The following is a 16,578-nucleotide window of genomic DNA, read 5'->3' as shown; positions in this document are numbered from 1 at the left end:
TTAAGTAAATGAATGTGTAAAATCCCTCATAGCACCTGGTATGTGATTACCTTCAAAAGAGGAGTTTAATTTTAAATGCTGCTTTGGTTCTGCACTGCAAACATTCTCACTTCTTTTTTTCTCATTTTATGTTAAGCCATCTGTTTTAACTTGGTAAAAAGGTGGTGATGGAAATAGCTTTAATTTTTTTCTAAAATTAATATGGCTTATTTTGCTTGCCATAATGTAACAGGACAGACTAGTTGCATGGTGAGCTATGGTTTTACTCCTATTAATAGCATTTTCCTAGCAAGCATCACTTTAAATGCTGTATTCCTTCCTATATGACTATTTTTGTTTAGTATTACTTAGGTGGATAAAGACAGAAAAAAATTGTAATTCAAGTGATTATTAAAATGTAGTGGCTTGTAGTGCTATATGTATGCAACAGAAAGCAGATTGACCTAAATAGAGAATGCCATTTTACAAGAAATTTCTGAAATGTCACTTCAGGATGTTATTTGAGCATGTTTTGACATGGCTGTCAAAGCACTATTGTATGTCATGCCACGGCTCAAGTTTCAAGTCAGTCTTTCAGTTATTGAATTCAAAAGTGAAGAACTGCATCCTGCCTGTGTCATGAAGGAGAAAAACAACAAATTCTTCTGTTGGTGTAGCTGGGATGAGGTAATTGGCTGCAAGAAACTTGATACCTGCTGCAGTCATCTCTGGTTTTGTGATCAAGCCTGTTAAAACCCACTGATCTCTGTAACTGATGAGATTCACTTTTTAGGTATCAGTTTAAACATCTCTTGGTGTCTTACCACAATTCTTTCAATCTCCCATGAAGTGTTGTTGTAGAAAACTGCCTTTCATTAAGAAAGAAGAAAGCAAAATTAATGTGAGGGGGGATCTCCTGTGAGACACCTTACTCATGTGAGACCAAGTTGCTGCTGAAGCTGTCAGCACCAGGCTCAGCTGCTGAGGTGTTCTCAGCATCCCATGTGAAGTGTTGTGTGCACATGGAAGGGAGAGGAGGTTTTGGCCTTTAGGTAATGTTTTTGATATGATCCTGTTTGAAAGCAGCCTGCTTGCCTGGCTGTTTACAGGATGGATGAGATCACATGAAACAAGATGCGTTTTGGTAACAATGGTAGCATTTGTGCTGGGGTGAAGGAGGATTTGTTGTTCATTTCAATAACACCACAGCCCTCTTGGCTTGGCAGTTCTGATACTCAGATGAGTTGGGACTCATATTCTCAGTGTAGGGCTGGGAACTGCCTCTAATCTGTGCAGGCTCTGGGCTGTAGTGAGGCTCCAAAGTCATCTTGGAGCATGATGACAGTGGCTTTTTGGGTGGATTTTCTTTATTCAGTGAGAAAATAGTTTATTTCAGTAGCATCTCAAACTTACCCCTCAGCATTACTCCTTTTGTGCAGAGTAGTAACCTTATTCTTTTGAGATGTGTAGCAGCACAGGAAGTGCATCCCATTCCACTCCACTACCAACTTCTCCCTCAGTAACAGGAACAAAGGCTTAGTATAACACAGCAGCTTAGTTTATTTGGAAATATGTTTAACTTGGAAGAGATTCAGTAGGTCTAGGGGAAGGTACAAGAGAACCATTTGCTGGTGGAATTGGTGATTTGTACAAATAGCACTTCAGCACTTTTGTTTTTCTCAGCAGACCAAGATCCTTTCCTGAACACAGTCATGTTACCAGTGTGTACCTTACACACCTTACACATTCTTCCACACACTCTTCCAATGCCTTGCCTTCTTTCTGAAGTGATAAATAGCCAGGATTTCCAGAAGAGATATCAGGTGCTTCCATCAATGTCCCTCTCTGCTGACAGTGACTGATACCTGAAAATCAACTCTGAAATGATGCCAGTTACTCCATGTAGTCACCTAAAGATACTTGTCTGATATATGGGGATTGTATAATGTGTTGTGCTCACAGTATCATGGAAGTTAAAAAGCCCCTAGTTGTTCTTGGGATATTCAGTGATTATTCTGGTTTTTACACTTCCTTCCTAAGTTTAATTTGTTTAATTGCAGCCATTAGCTTTGACATCAGCCATAAGGGCTCTGCTGTGTTCTAAATAGGCAACACTAAACCAGTGTTGAACACAGTTGAGAATCTGACCTTACAGTCTTAAAAATCCAGGACTTTATTGCTAAGCAGCATCACTGACACACTTCTGAAGGAACCACTTGTGCACTGCAGGCAAGCTCTTCAAGTCCACCCAAATAAACAGAAATTAAGCCTTTGCTAATTAAAAACAAAAACTGGCATACGGAAAACCTTCCAGCTGAGCCAAGCTAGAACTTCTGAAAAATGAAGTTCACTCTCATTAACACTGCTAGAGTTCAAGTCCCTTTGGGGCACTGGCTGCCAGTGCTTAACTGTAAGAATATTGCACATTCCTACTTGCTGTGTTTCTTCTTGCTTTTAATTAAAGGAGATTGCTCTGTAGCCTGGTCATGTTGCTTCCCAGGAATGTCTGTTTCTTGCTGATCAAATTTTTTCATGGAAACATACATTGCACTCACTTCACTTTATTCCCAAGTGCCTGTGGATCCTGTGCAGCCTGTAGGGATCACCCCAATCATCAGCACAGCCTGGGTAAACACTCATGTGCTCAAGTCACCTTGAGCCTTAAAAACCATGTGCAAAGTCCTTCTGGACCCTTTATTAGTGGCATTCACAGCTGATCCTCCTCAGGTTTAAAGTTTGGTGCTTCACTACAGCTTTTTCCCTGACACCCATTTGCCTTTATTAATGACACTGAACATCTGCCTCTTGCCTTTAGATACTGACAATTCCTGTTGTCTTAACTGGGTACCTGTGGAATTTTTCAGGAGCCAATGGGTGTGTCTTTCCCTCCAATGTGTATTTTCTCCCCTAAAAGCAGTTTTCCCCATAACTGTGTAAATGTACACAGGTGCCATGCAGAATCCAACAGGTACAGACTGTGACAGCTACAGAGCTCAGTGTGGTGCTGCGTGTCTCAACAAGGATACAATAATCATCATCATACATGAGAGTCAGCCTTTGTTCCCTTTCCTGCATCTTTGGTCAAAGTAATTAAAGTGCTTCATGTCTCAGTGGAAACCTTTTGTGTATTTTCCTTTGATCCTTAAAACTTAAGGTACTTAGGTCGGTTTTTTGTCTCAAGTGAGTCTGCAATACTAAAATTATTCTGGAAATGCAAGTGTTTTTCATCAAATCAGTCAGTGCTAGGGATTAGGTTTTATTTGTAAAAGGATAGTCTGAGTTACTTTAGATGGGGTCTATTGCCTTCAACAACTTAATAAGACACTTTTTCTCTCTAAAAAAATAACTGTTTATCCTTTTGGGGTAACTGCTGTTAATTTTTTCTCCTTTCCTATACTGTGGTTCCTTGGTATATAAGCACACACTTCACTTAGCTGGCTTCACAAAATGGAAGTTCCTTTTGCAAAATGTTATTTTAGGAACTTTTTGCTATCTTTTGTTATTTCTAAGCCTGAGATTGTCACACTAGATCCATGTACATTTATTTTACTATTTACACCTATCACAGTACATTTATATGGAATACCATCACACAGACAAACCAGCTACTGACAGCTAATATAAAGATATTAGATTCCACAAGCTTAATCTGCATAGAGACCAGAAACACACTTAATGGTGAAACACAGACAAGTATTTCTGTATTTCCCTTAATTTTAAACCCATTTTATATAAAATGTGATCTTCCTGCCACAAATACCTACTTCTGTATTTGTATATTTGTCTTGTGGCCAATTTGTCTTGGGTGTCTTGTGTCTTCCTATGCTTTTTTTTATGGATAATTTATATTTCTTGTGGTCACAAAATATACAATTAATACTTGTTTTTTTAAGCATGGTTTCAATATTTGTTAAATTTTGTCTTCTGTTCTTCTCCCAGCAATCTCTCAGTGATGTGTAATCTCCTGCTGCATGTAGCTTGTAAAAATGGACAAAACCCTGGGTGAATATTTCTCTTACTTCATGAGACGTGGAGATCTAAAACAGAAGTGACACAACCTTGGACTGCATCATCAACTTGCAGATTACTGTAGCTGTGCTCTGCTAAAGCTTTGCCAGGGATTTATTTCCCCTGGTGCAAGCAGTATTAATTTGGCTTGAGTAACTCTGATATCATATGGGATATAAAAATCTGTAGCTACTTGCAGCATCCTTGTCACTGATCTCATTCTTTAGGAAGAATTCGAAATGAAACTCCACAGCAAAGCAGTTGAACATCACACAAGTTTGGTATTTTGTATGCAACATCAGTTATCCTACAGATGCTTCCTCTACCAGTTGTGCTATATATAGCATTGCTACTTGTGGCTTTTGTTCTGAAAAGTAGCCAAAATAGGAGAATTTGGTGATTTTTGAGTGCAGTTTGTCACGGGGGGAGAAGTGTACGACATATTCTTCTAAAGTTATAGCCTATTAAAATTGCTGTTTTACACCATACTGGATTAAAAGCCCTTTTCATTCACCTGTATCACGGGGGTTTTTTTGTTGACTCTACTGCTGATCTCTTCTGGTCCCTGGACAGCCACTATATAGATTTCTTATTTCTTTTGTTTTTAGGCATGCGTGTAGAGTGATCCATGCAACAGTGAAGAACCTGCCATTGTCCAGTCCATAGATTACACTTGTGCCAGCTGCTCTTGCCTCCCTCAGCAGCACGCTGGTGGTTCCCCTCACCATCCAGTTCCACTCCATGAAAAGACAAGCAGGGTGGGAAGCCCGGGGCTCTACATGATGTTGCACTGTGTGGCCCCACAACAATCTTTAATAATTGCCAACCCTGCCTTGGCAATGGTGGGCTTGCTTGGAGGAGGTTCTGCCTTCTTTTCTGCTGGGCTGCCTGCAATGTTCAAAACAGGACACCATTAGAACCAAGAGCTGCTCAAACTCTTTCCTCCTACTTCTGCCTTAAAAGGGTGCAAACCTTTCCCACCCTCTCTCCACCCACCCTGAATTTTTCAGCTCCAGTTTGAACAATACACAATACACAGGTGGTGACCTGAGCTGATAGGTTTGAAACTGCTCAGAAAGTTTTATCTCTTCAGGGAAGGGTTTTAAATGGATCTAAAGAATCCATCCATCTCAAAGGGAGGGTAAGCTTGCATCTGGTTCAAGGCAGGTGTCCCTTTTCACAGCCATGGGGTCAGAAAATGGGTCCTTTCACAAGGTCAGTTCACTGTTTAACTCCCAACAAGGAAAGGAGCTGAAGAACAAATTCATTCTCTCATTGGCTTGGATGTTGTAACAAAGAAAACAAGACAAAAGTAGGTTTTCATTTTTCAGGGTGAAAAGAATATTTTTATCTTTAAAACTGCATTTAAAAGCAATGAGAAAGTAAACTAACAAGGGAGATGAGTCATGCTCCCTGTGACTATGGGGGTATAAATAATTAGTGATGTATCTTAAAATGTCTCTTCTCAACCTTGTACTTGAACTTCAAGGTCATTCCAGTCCCTCTGGGAACTCTTGAGCAAGATCTTGATCTGTGCAAAATGGTAGAATGTTTGATACAAACCTCTTCAGCTGGTGGACTTTTTTAAGAGGGCACTGCTCTCACTTGACTCTGCCTGAGAGCCCATCTTGGGTCAGGGCAAAAGCAATTTGTGAACTTCTAGAGCTCCTGCTGTAGCTGTGACTGTTCTGTTTGAAAGTTGCAGCTAAAAGCTTCTGAGGCATCATGAAATCCACTTTGTCTCTCAGAAACCAGTGTGTTTCCATTCTGCCTACAAGTGATTTGGGTTGGGGTGATTCAAAAGCCTATTTCTGATGGGAATAGGTAAGAAATTTGGGTCAGCTGTGGAAGTTTGCAGTCTTTCCTCTAGTTTCCATCTTGACTGCAGTAAAACAGGTGAACTTGGTTTCAGATATGCCAGCAAGGACCTGGAGAGGTTTTTTCCCATTATTTTTGCAGAAATAGATAGGAAAATTATTATTAAAAATCTAACTGCTTAGAAAAGCAGTTTGTGGCACTGTGTATACAAATATACTTTGCATATTTAAAACATGCAAAGCAATTCTGAAGTGGCCATAGGTGACTGAAATTCAGTTTTAAGGGGTATTTTGGTATCTGAAGTCTAAGTGGCCAGCAGTTGCTGACACCCTGAGTTGGTTCTAGGTGATCTAGCTAGCTTCACCTAGCTTTTGCCAGAGGCTGCCCTGTGAAAATGCTCTTATAATCAGTTGTCTTTGGAGTTCCTCCTTTTGCTCTTGTTTTTTTCTTAATGATTAGGAACTCACTGGTAGGAGACTGTGTTGCTTTGTCGATGGGTTTTAACTTGGTGCGAAGGAACTCGGCCATCTCTCGGTCTTCTTCTTTTTCCCTGGTGGAAAGAAGGAAAAGAAATGTTAAAGGAATGACAGTTTTCTCTGTAAATGGGACAGCAAAAGCTAGAACAGCTAGGATCAAGTCACTAGTAAACAATTAATTCCTTTGCTATTTTTAGAAACAATTTTGCCACTAACTAAAAATCAAAATATTTGCCTAAATTGAAACTGCTGCTGAGGCTTTTGCAATTTGCACACAGGGCTCAGTGCGAGCTCTGGGTTCAGTTCTAGCTCAGGCTCCTTGTCAGCTCCTTGTCTGGCCAGCTCTCTTTGATCAGCTGCAGGACTGGCAAAAGCTTTGCCAAATCCTCTCTTTGCTTGCTTAGAATTCCAGTGTGTTGGAGGAGATATTGTCATTTTGGATAAATGGATTGAGTCTTTACTGCTGAAAGAGGGGGGAGTAAGAGCAAAACTGACTCTCTGTAGAGTGTTTATCTCAAATAAAAGATTGGATTTGGGTGCTGGAAGTGAACTTTTAAGGAAGCCTACAACTTTCTTGGCAACTTTGTGCTAATACAGAGATGAAACCCTTCAGAACCTCTCATGTCTTAGGTAGGGCTGTACTGCTGAGTGCTTTTTAGTTGGTTTGGGGTTTTTTGTTATTTGGGTTGTTTTGCTATGACAAGATGGGAATAGTAGTAATCAACCTGACAACATGAATAATTAAAAAAGGATTTTAGATGTCTACAAATATGCCCCTTGTAGAATTCCATTTCATGTCTACTTTTTATCCCAAGAGAATTCCCTGGTAGCAGCATAAATACTTTTCTTTTAAATGGTAAATACCCAGACTGTTTCTGGTAGGAAAATAAGAGACCAAAGCTCACTGTTATTCATGAGATGACTGAATCATTAATGGGATAAAGAGCCACAGAATTATAGTAATCTCATTTTAATGTTTCTCTATGGAAAGAAGAGGAGGCTTTTAACTTGGTAAGTTGTTTTGAAGGACCAGTTCTCTCCCATTAATGTTGATTTAAATTTTGTCACTTAATCTATTGTATTATTAGGCTTGTGGAATGTCACTAAGTAAGTTCAGTTGCTCTTGGTTCTTACCGTAATCTCTCCACCTCTGCATCATCGACAAGAAAATCTCTTTTTTGTACCAGTCGATGAATCTTCTGAATCAGTTCATCCTCTCTTTGCTTCTCCATCTTTGTTTTTTCTTTTTCTGGTCAAAAAGAGAGAGAAGAGTGTATTACTTTGGACTCTGGGGAGCGTGAGGGGGTGGTGTAGGACGCTGCAGATGTCTGAGAATCAGCTCTGATTGAAGTCAATGGTTTTCCAGACTGAGTCACCAAAACCCCAGCAAGCTGGGTCACTGCCTCTTTGCTCTCCTCACTTGCTGCTGTTGACTCTGATCAGCTTAATGATCTGAAGGCTCTGTGGGGTTTGCTAAGCCTGCTTTTAATACTCAGTGACTCTGCAAGACATTGCTTGGAATTTTTTAAGAGCTTTGGCAAGAAAATAGTTCAAGATGCTTTGTTAAAATCCAATGTACAAACTCCATTTGACCTCAGGGGAAAGGAGATCACACCAAAAGGAACTCTGTGTTTCGAGACAGCTTTGGCTGTTGAAAACAACACTTTTTTTTTCTACTCTGACAAGGCAGGTGAGCTGCAAATCCCCACAAATAGCATCAATTGTAAAACATAGAAAAACAAATGCAATTTTATTTTCCCTGCACTGCACAGATCTGAGTAATTAATATATGTCCTTGTTAATTGGCCAGTCTAGAATGGCTAGGTTGTCTATAAACAACAATTTTTGTGGCATGAAAGATGTGCCTGTCACAAACTAAAAGTCATAAATGTTAGGGATTACAGAGCTGTCGTTTCAGGCTATAAAGCAAATGTATTTAAGACAGAGCTCATCAAACCTTGCAAGTTCAGCAGAGATGAGAAAGCCAGAGGTAAATCCAAGCTCATGTATTTCTCTGAGAAGCTGAAAATTTTGATAAGCTATGAAGACACTTGGTATTAAATCAAGATTTTGGGGTTTGGGCAGTAGAACTGTGTTCAGAGACCTGCACAGTTCAGTACAGTGAGAGCTGGGGGAGGAACAGTGAGCTGCCTGCAGTCTGATGCATCTGAGCTGTGTTATGTCTGCTGATTTAAGTTATAAGACACCTTAAATAGCTAAATTAATCAGACACTTGAAAACAATTGATTTTAGTACAGATTTTAAAAAAAGAATGCTTAGAAGTTGCAGCTTTTTCTTGCTTTGTCTGTTATGGCTAAGGAGCAAGGACTCTTCTCACTTCTGAAGACAGAAGCTACTTCCTACTTGCTTTCAATCTATCTTTTTCCTAAATTATAGCTCTCCTATTATATCCTTCAGGAAACTGTCTACTAAAAATATTAATATATGTGGCAAAATACTGCATATTCTGTGCACTAAAAGATTGATACCACATCTACTGAAACTGGCTAAACTGTGTCTACTGAAACCAAAGAGCTGTTCTCTATACAAATCTGTATTCTTACAGGAAAATTGTGGTAGAGATCCTGTGAATGAATCCATTCCTGGAAAGTGTTTTTCTAGGTGAGGCACATGCTGTGTCAGCACTTAGTCAGTGCCAGCAGCTGCTTTGTCTTTGTTAAGACCAAGCTCTTGTGACCCTGCCTGGAGATGCTGCTGCTGGAACGTCACCTCTTGGATTCTTAAGTTTGCTGAGATTTGTGAAATTCTAAAGAGAAACTGCTGTCTGTGGGTCTCTGCTTGAGGCCTTGAGACTGGAAAATAATTTCTGAAAGATAAAAAACCCAAACAGCAGAAACACCAAAAGAATGAAAGCTGATTAACCCTATCTGTTAGTTCAAAGTCTGGACAGGAAAGTTTGCAGATCAGAAAAGTGAGGCAAGGGGCATCATTCACACACAGTTTCCAGGATTTGTAATCCTTTCCATTTGAACAAATAATGAACCAACAGTGTTATTATCAAAAATTTTAAATGTGAACTCTACTAAGAAGTACAAGGAAAGAAAAAGAAACATTATTAATCTATTTCTGTTAGGTACAAAATGTGGCAAAGTTTTTACACAGTTAAAAGTGAGTGGTTTCAGAGTAGATCTCTTTCCTGTGTCACAAATCCCCTTCTTCCTACTTTCTGAGGACAAAGTTGTCCTTCAAAGTTGCACAATAAAATGTGAGGAGGAAAAATTAGGACAACCAAAGGATGGTCAAAACTTGGACTTAACAGTTAAGCGGGAGCAGTTAAGCAAATTATTTCTGCAGGGTGCTGGAGGCTGTGCAGTAATATGTGGTGTAAATGGCCTGCTGCAGTTGCTGAGTGTTTTGCAGGATCTGTCTATTTTTTCCTTGAAAAAAAAGAGTAAGGCTGTTGTGGATCATCTAAAATGGCAAAGCTGTACTGAAGTGGATTTCCTCACTGACGGCAGCTGGAGTTCTGAGCCAAGGACTGCAGAACTGCCCACAACTCTGTCCCTCCTTCAAACAGTGAATTTGCAGAGATTTGTTGCAAAACACAAAACAGAGTTTTGGGCCTTGCTTTTTGTGGAAACCTGTTCTTCTTAATCCTAGAAGGTAGATTTAACTACAGGTGTGATAATGGATTGGTGTAGCAAGGAAAAAATCAATCACACTCACAGTGATGGTTATAAATCCTTCTCCTCTCCCTCTTCTATCTCTGGCATCTCGGCACTTGTCTTTTCTACCTGACAATCTCTGTGCCACTTGGTTCCCTTGAGATTGCCAAGGGAGTGCAAGAAATAAGGAATGTGCTCCTTGTTTGAGTGATATTTGCAGGGCTGCTGCCATGGAAGCAGTGAAATGCAGCATGAAAAGAAATTTAGAGACAGAGATTAGAGATGGGCAAGAAAATGGGAATTAAAAATGAGGACTAGAGGAAAGAGATATGAAACTCCACCTTGTGGGGAGGAGATTCTGATTGTTGGGGCATGGGTGGGTGATGCATGGGTGGGGATGGTGTCAGGAGCACAGGTGTTATCCTAATACTGGGTGGAGACAGCCATTACCTGGGATTGCTACCAAACTCTGCAGCTCCTGCTTAAGGTTCATAATGTCTTTGCACAGCTGGATGTCATCCATCCTGCAGAAACAGAAAAAGCATGGTCAGACATGCAAACTCCACTCTGTGTTGATGGGATTGGCCAGATCTCATCTGAGTGCATGACCCTGGCCTTGCCTGGGACCTGTCAGCCTGAAAGGGGATCCTGACTCTCTTGGCTCACCAAGTTGAACAGAAAGCAAAGGGTGTTTAATACTGAATGTCCAGTGAGCCCTTGATTACTTGTCTTACTAGCTCTAATTTGTGTGTAGGTTCATACCTGTCACTGTGGATAATTTCAGATGCCTTTTACTTTCTTGAACATCAGAGAACCTTCTGGAGTGGGCACCTGTATCCATAATGGTCCTGGGAAAAGACAGGTGTGCCATATTGCACTTACTGCAGCAAGAGTTTTCTCTAGGGAAAGAGGAAGAACAGCAGAGAGCCTGGGAAGGGGCAGCAGAGGGTGATAGATTATTTGGCACAGGCAGGGCAAGGTTCATATTCTACTGCCAGCTTTCTTTGTGACCCTACTAATAATTCAGTTCTAACACCAGAGATCTGGAAACTGACATAATTTGGCATTTATCTGGTGTTGAGGTTTTGTGCCTTGGGTGAATGTCCTCCATGGTTGATGTTTAATGCTTCAAATCCTTGATATGTGCAGAAAGTCCATTAATGTTAAGACAGAAGACAGCTTAAATAAATAAAAAAAAAAAAAGTAACATTAGCAGAAACTGCACCTTCAGTTCTCATTGAAATTGCTGCTTCTCCTGAGAGCTGCCACGCTGAATCATTCCCCTGGAAGGCAGCAGCCTTCAGCATTAGCTTCCTGGCACAGCTTTTATTCCAGTGCCTCAGCCACAGTGGCAGCCAAGGCTCAGGTGTTGGCTCCAAGGGCAGCATCTGGGGCTTTCATTTTGAGATCAACCCCTGAAGAGCACAAAACCCAGCCTGTGTGATTAATTGTACATTCTCAGCTTGGATCTCACCAACACTCTCCTTGCCCACGGATCTCTGTGCTCTGTTTCTCACAGTGCTGTGCTGAGGGGTGCATTGGCTGCTGCCTGAGCACCTGGAGGCAGCTGAAGTGCCACCAGAGCAGGGGCTGTCACCGTGGCATTTCAGGAGAGGAAGGCTGAGGGGGTGTGTATATGTGAGAGAGAGCCCCCAAAGGACAATGCAGCCAAATTATTGAATTAAGTGAGGAATGGAAAAAGTAGGTGTTTCTGGCACAAATAAGACTTTAATCACAACCCAAGAGCTTTTACTCTCCTTGCCGCCTCTGCAAGGAATGCAGGTCTCTGCAGGGAGCTGTCCTTCAGCTGCTTTGCTCTTGTTAGTAAAACATGTTGATCCTCCTGTTATTTGCTGCTTGGGTTAACTCCATCTTGCCTGTTCTGCTACTTTCACTGTGCTGTGACAGCTATTCCTGCTGCCTTTTTACCCCTCTCCTCCCAAAATATGACTGTGAAATACCTCTCCTAATAATCTTTATTGCTGACCTCTCTTCCTTCTTTGTGTACCCCTGTCACTTCCACTGGGATCTGTTCTTTCACTGCCCATCTGTCTTGTAAGACTTGGTTTTATTGGGAAGATCAGCATGTTTGCCTCAGGACTAGAGCGTGGTCCTTTGCTCTGTGTGTTTAGGGCACTTGGAGGCAGAGATGTTTTTACTGATGAATATTCTTACTTAGGCTCCCCATATTATTCACTCTCATCCCAAGCAAAGCCTGCTTTACTCTTGAGATCCATCACACTAAATGGTACTGGAATTACTTTTATCAATTAATCTTAAACGCTGTCCTCCCAGGAGAGTCAGTATTCAAAATGTGCTGGGATATGAGCAAGCCTCACAGCTCCTTATCAGTTCAGTGCTCATGCACTTTGGGTGTCATGTTTGTACATTTGACTGAGATGACCATGTCTAACAAAGATGAGTTTCTTGGCAAGAAATGTTCAATATTGAACTGCTGTATTCAAATGATATCAGGCCACACTCTCAACTAGTAAAGAGAACAGTGAGTTTCTACAAAAGAGATCTCTGTGATGGACAGAGAGAGGATTTTATTTTTCTGATTCAGAAGATTTGGCTTCATTCTGAGAAGCTCTGAAATACACTAATTAAAATGCTTTACTATATCACTTTGGCTCCCTGCCCTCACTAAGGAACTCCAAAAAGCTAATGGCACTGCTCTTCTCTGGGGGTTTTCAGGAATTTAAAAGACCTTCAGCAGTATATTCCAAGTGAGCAAGATCATTCATGTTCAGTAGTCCCTACGGTCCCTGTGCCTAACTTGTGGCTAAGGTACTGGCCACATGTTACAGCTTTAGCTGCACTTTCTCCCCATAATTTGGGCTGGTTTTTAGTGTGACTGCAGAGCCTGTAGCTGGTACTCCACATCCATTCTCAGCATCTCTTCCTGAGACCTAAACTTTGTTCCTGCCTTGCAACACACAGCAGAGAAGTAAATCCATGGCCAAAGCACTTTAGGTCTGTAACAGCTCTGTGACCACGAGTTCCAAAAATCATAAGTCAGATGACCTCTCCAGAGCCCCAGTTCTGCAGGCTGGTGCATTGTGCTGATGGACAAAAACTGAACCTACCATCTGCACCAATCCCCTTAAGCACATGGAACATCTTTCCTCCCATCTGTGTCAAACAGCCTTTGTGTTTCATCCACTCCACAGTGCTGATTAGAAAAAAGTAATAAAAAAAAGGTTAAATGATGAAAGGGAGGGCTGAAGGACATATGGGACCATGCCAAAGCTTCATCTATCTGACTTAATGAAAGCAGTTTCCTTGAAATTGTAAAGCACATCCCACATCTGCTAGCAAATAATACTGAATGCAGGGCAACAGGTGCTGCCCTGGGCAAGAGTTGCCTTGTTGCCCTTGAAGGAAAGGGAAGAAGAGGAACTCCTGGAAAGGAAATCTCTTGGAAGGCCATTCAATCTGTACTGGCACTATGAATCTTCCTTTCTTTTCCCCCTTATGCTCTGGAAGTTGGATGTGAGTAGTTACAAGAGTCCCAGAAGAAGTCAATGCTGCTTCTGAAAAAGAAAAAAAAAATAAAAAATCCCAGTGTATTTCTCATTTGGAAGCTGGATGGTCAGCAGGGTTGGACTGAGAGCATCTTGGTATTACTGTCAGACCTCTTTAGGAAGTAAAAAGTGCTTTTGGAAATGTTAAGGATAGCAGCAATCTGCAGAGTAGAAGAGAAAAAATTCCTTGGGTCCCTTAACCTAGAGAGGTTCTCTCTCTTCTCTGGAAGACATGGCACATTCCTTCCAGTCCCTGTGGAAACACTTTTCACCTTGTGGAAAAAAGATCAGTGAAGCAAACAGCAGTTACAATACAGCAATTTTTCCTCCAGAGCTGAGCTTTAAGTGTCTGCCCAGGAATCCTAAACACATGAGTTATGAGAATGATAAAACATTTCTCTCGTTAGGAGCCCAGATCCATTCCTGGAGTAATTGCAATAGTAGTGAACTAGGGATGGATTCTCAGTGTGCCGTTGTGCATTCCTGACACGCTGTCTGCACTTCTGCTTTTCTCTTTCTTGATGGCTTATTGCAGAACCCCTCTGCATGCTTGGAGATATCACACAAGCACATATTTCTCTTTTCTCTCATGGTATTTCAAGCTGTATCATCACAACCTACAAGCAGACTTTCTGTTTGCCAGAAAGAAACAACAAAAAAAAACAAACCTCATAATGAATAAACAGCGGGAACAGAAGATTTTCTAAACATGGCACAAAATGACAGGAAAATAAGTGGGTCAGGGAGCCTGCAGTGCCCTGGCACAGTGACTCAGCCCCATTACATGTTTCTGTGGTCCAGCTACCAGGGGAGAGTGCCCTGAGCACTGTCATTGCCACCCCATGCTCCAGTGAGGTGACAGCATGAGTCACCTCTCTGAGCACATCTGCACCGAGGGGAGCAGCGCATGCAGAGCCCTCCCATCCACTGTGCCCTGGCAAGCCTCAGAGGCTCTGCAAGAAAATGAGAGGCAGAACTTTTAAAAAAGAGACATTCTGTACCAGACACAAAAGAATTGTTTTGTTTTGTTTCTGTAGAAATTGTTCCTCAACAGCTGAATTTTTCTATCTCCTTCTCAGCCAAGGAAGAAAACTGAATTCCCCAGTGTAAGACCTAGGTGCTATCTAGAGGCATGCATAGGAAAAAAGCAAAAATTATAGTGAAAGCTCATAGAAAAATCACTAAACACTCCCCTTAATGGTCAACCAAAAAAAAAAAAGAGATGGCCAGCAAGACTGACAAATACTTCAAATACTTCATATTTGAGTGTAAGAACTATTAGTAACACCTATATAAGCATCAAATATCATTTCCATTGATTTCAGGATGAGCAGAGCAGTGTGTCTAGAGAGCTTCTGCCTTTGCTGAATGACTTTCAAAGCTAGAAATAGATCTGTGCTCCCTCTAGCATGTCTGTTAGAGGAGGTCTGAGATTTCCTTTGTTTTCTGTTATTGGATTAAAGTGCTTGAAGTTAAAAAAGGAATGTAGACTGAGTTTGCTGGTTTCCTTCCCTCTCTTCCAGGAGGGTTTGCAGGTACTTAGATTATTTTTAGTTCTGTTTTAATACATTCCTGCCCCAGGAGTAAAATGCTTGTAATTGTTGGATTTTCTGAAGACTTTGATAGTGCCAGTCTAGGAGCTGGCCTGAGAATCAAGTGTCATGCTAAGTCATGAGCTGACATGATAATGTAACCGAAGGTCTCCATGTGGGGATAAAAATATCATCTCCTTGGTGGTGTCTCCAGTGAGCAGGCTGAAACCAGCCAAGAGCAACCAGTAGTGATGGAGAAATTTAGGGGATTGAAGGAAAGAGATCTGTAGAAATAAAGAGAATTGCTTCAGAGATGAGGATGACATCGAGCTGCAGACTCGAGGGGCTTGAGTGGAGGCAGCCTTTGGGTACTGCAGGTGTTCATGGCTTTGCCAAAGCTGTGGGGAATCTGCAATGGTGAAAGTGTTCCTGGGACTACAAGAGCACTATAAATTTTATAGAATCACTGAGCTGTTAAGGTTGGAAAATGCTTCAAAGATTATACAGTTCAACAGTCACCTCAGCACTGCCATGTTCACCACAACACCGTGTCCCCAAGTGCCACATGCACATGCCTTTTGAGCACTTCCAGGGGTGATGACTCCACCACTGCCCTGGGCAACCTGTTACAAGGCCTGATCACCCTTCCAGTCAAAAAATTTTCCTTATATCCAATCTAATCTTTCCCTTTGCAATTTGAGTCCATTTCCTCTTGCCTTGTTGCTTGTTATGTGGGAGAAGAGACCGACCTCCGCCTGATGCTCCTCTTCTACATCTGACTCCTTTTTGTCCCTGTCAGCTTGGCTTAGTTACTTAAATCTTCTAATTATAAATCTGTGAGATCACAGGCAACATTTAATGAATCCAGAACAGTTTGTTTGAGTCATTATGGTGTGTGCTTGTCACACTGTTATTTAGCTGAGCACCTGGTGCTGCAGGACACAGAGCTGGCAATTAAGGTAACAGATTGCTGCCCAGCCTGCTTGGCAGGGCAGCTCACAAATCACAGGTCCTGGCATTAACTTGCACTACTAAAGGAAGTGTGTCTGACTTTCCCTGTTGAAAGGAGAAAGTTCTTTGCATTGTTCCTCTGCTGGAGGAACAGTGCATAGAAGCTACTGAGCCACAAGTTACACAGCAACGTAATTCAGCTATTGTTCCAGAGAATTGAAGATGGCATTTGAAATTCTCAGTCCCAGAAGGGTCATATTTAAGGTATATTTCACATAAATTCAGAACAGTGCCTAGAGAGGCTGTCTGTTTTTCATTTTCACTGACATTGCTCAATTCTCTTGAGCTTGGCCATCTCCTCTGCCAATTACGAAGTTCTACCATGAATCAATAGTAACAAGAGGAATTTTCCTGAAATTGCCCCACTGTGGAGAGGAATATTTCTCCATGTGGCAAAAATTGACTAAGTTAATTTGTCTAAAAACATATAGACAGTAGAGAAGTCAGATTTCAATTCACAAGTATGAGCCCTTTGCAGCAGAATACAGAAGATTCTATACAAAAGCATAGGGCCTGGTTCATTTGAACTGCTCTGGTAGTTCTATTTTTGGATGTTATGCATGGGAAGGAGGAAACTCTAGGTCTGGCTGTGCATTGTCAT

At 41.4% G+C, this 16,578-nt stretch overlaps 1 protein-coding gene across 3 annotated transcripts in view; it reads right to left on the bottom strand.

Annotated features, from left to right (window-relative positions):
- Positions 1-4,370: 4,370 nt before the first annotated feature.
- Positions 4,371-16,578, bottom strand: part of BMERB1 (bMERB domain containing 1) — a 57,239-nt gene continuing 45,031 nt past the window's right edge. For all 3 annotated transcript variants that reach the window (XM_053992278.1, XM_053992274.1, XM_053992276.1), the window contains exons 3-6: positions 10,358-10,431; positions 7,416-7,530; positions 6,273-6,355; positions 4,371-4,875 (exon numbers count right to left, since the gene is read on the bottom strand). In XM_053992278.1, coding sequence (XP_053848253.1) covers positions 4,763-4,875; positions 6,273-6,355; positions 7,416-7,530; positions 10,358-10,431 — 385 coding nt within the window. In that variant the 3' untranslated portion in view covers positions 4,371-4,762. The remainder of the gene's footprint in view (positions 4,876-6,272; positions 6,356-7,415; positions 7,531-10,357; positions 10,432-16,578) is intronic.

This window comes from Vidua macroura, chromosome 16 (assembly GCF_024509145.1).
Source record: "Vidua macroura isolate BioBank_ID:100142 chromosome 16, ASM2450914v1, whole genome shotgun sequence".
NCBI lineage: Eukaryota > Metazoa > Chordata > Aves > Passeriformes > Viduidae > Vidua > Vidua macroura.
This window is presented reverse-complemented; position numbering and strand designations above follow the sequence as displayed.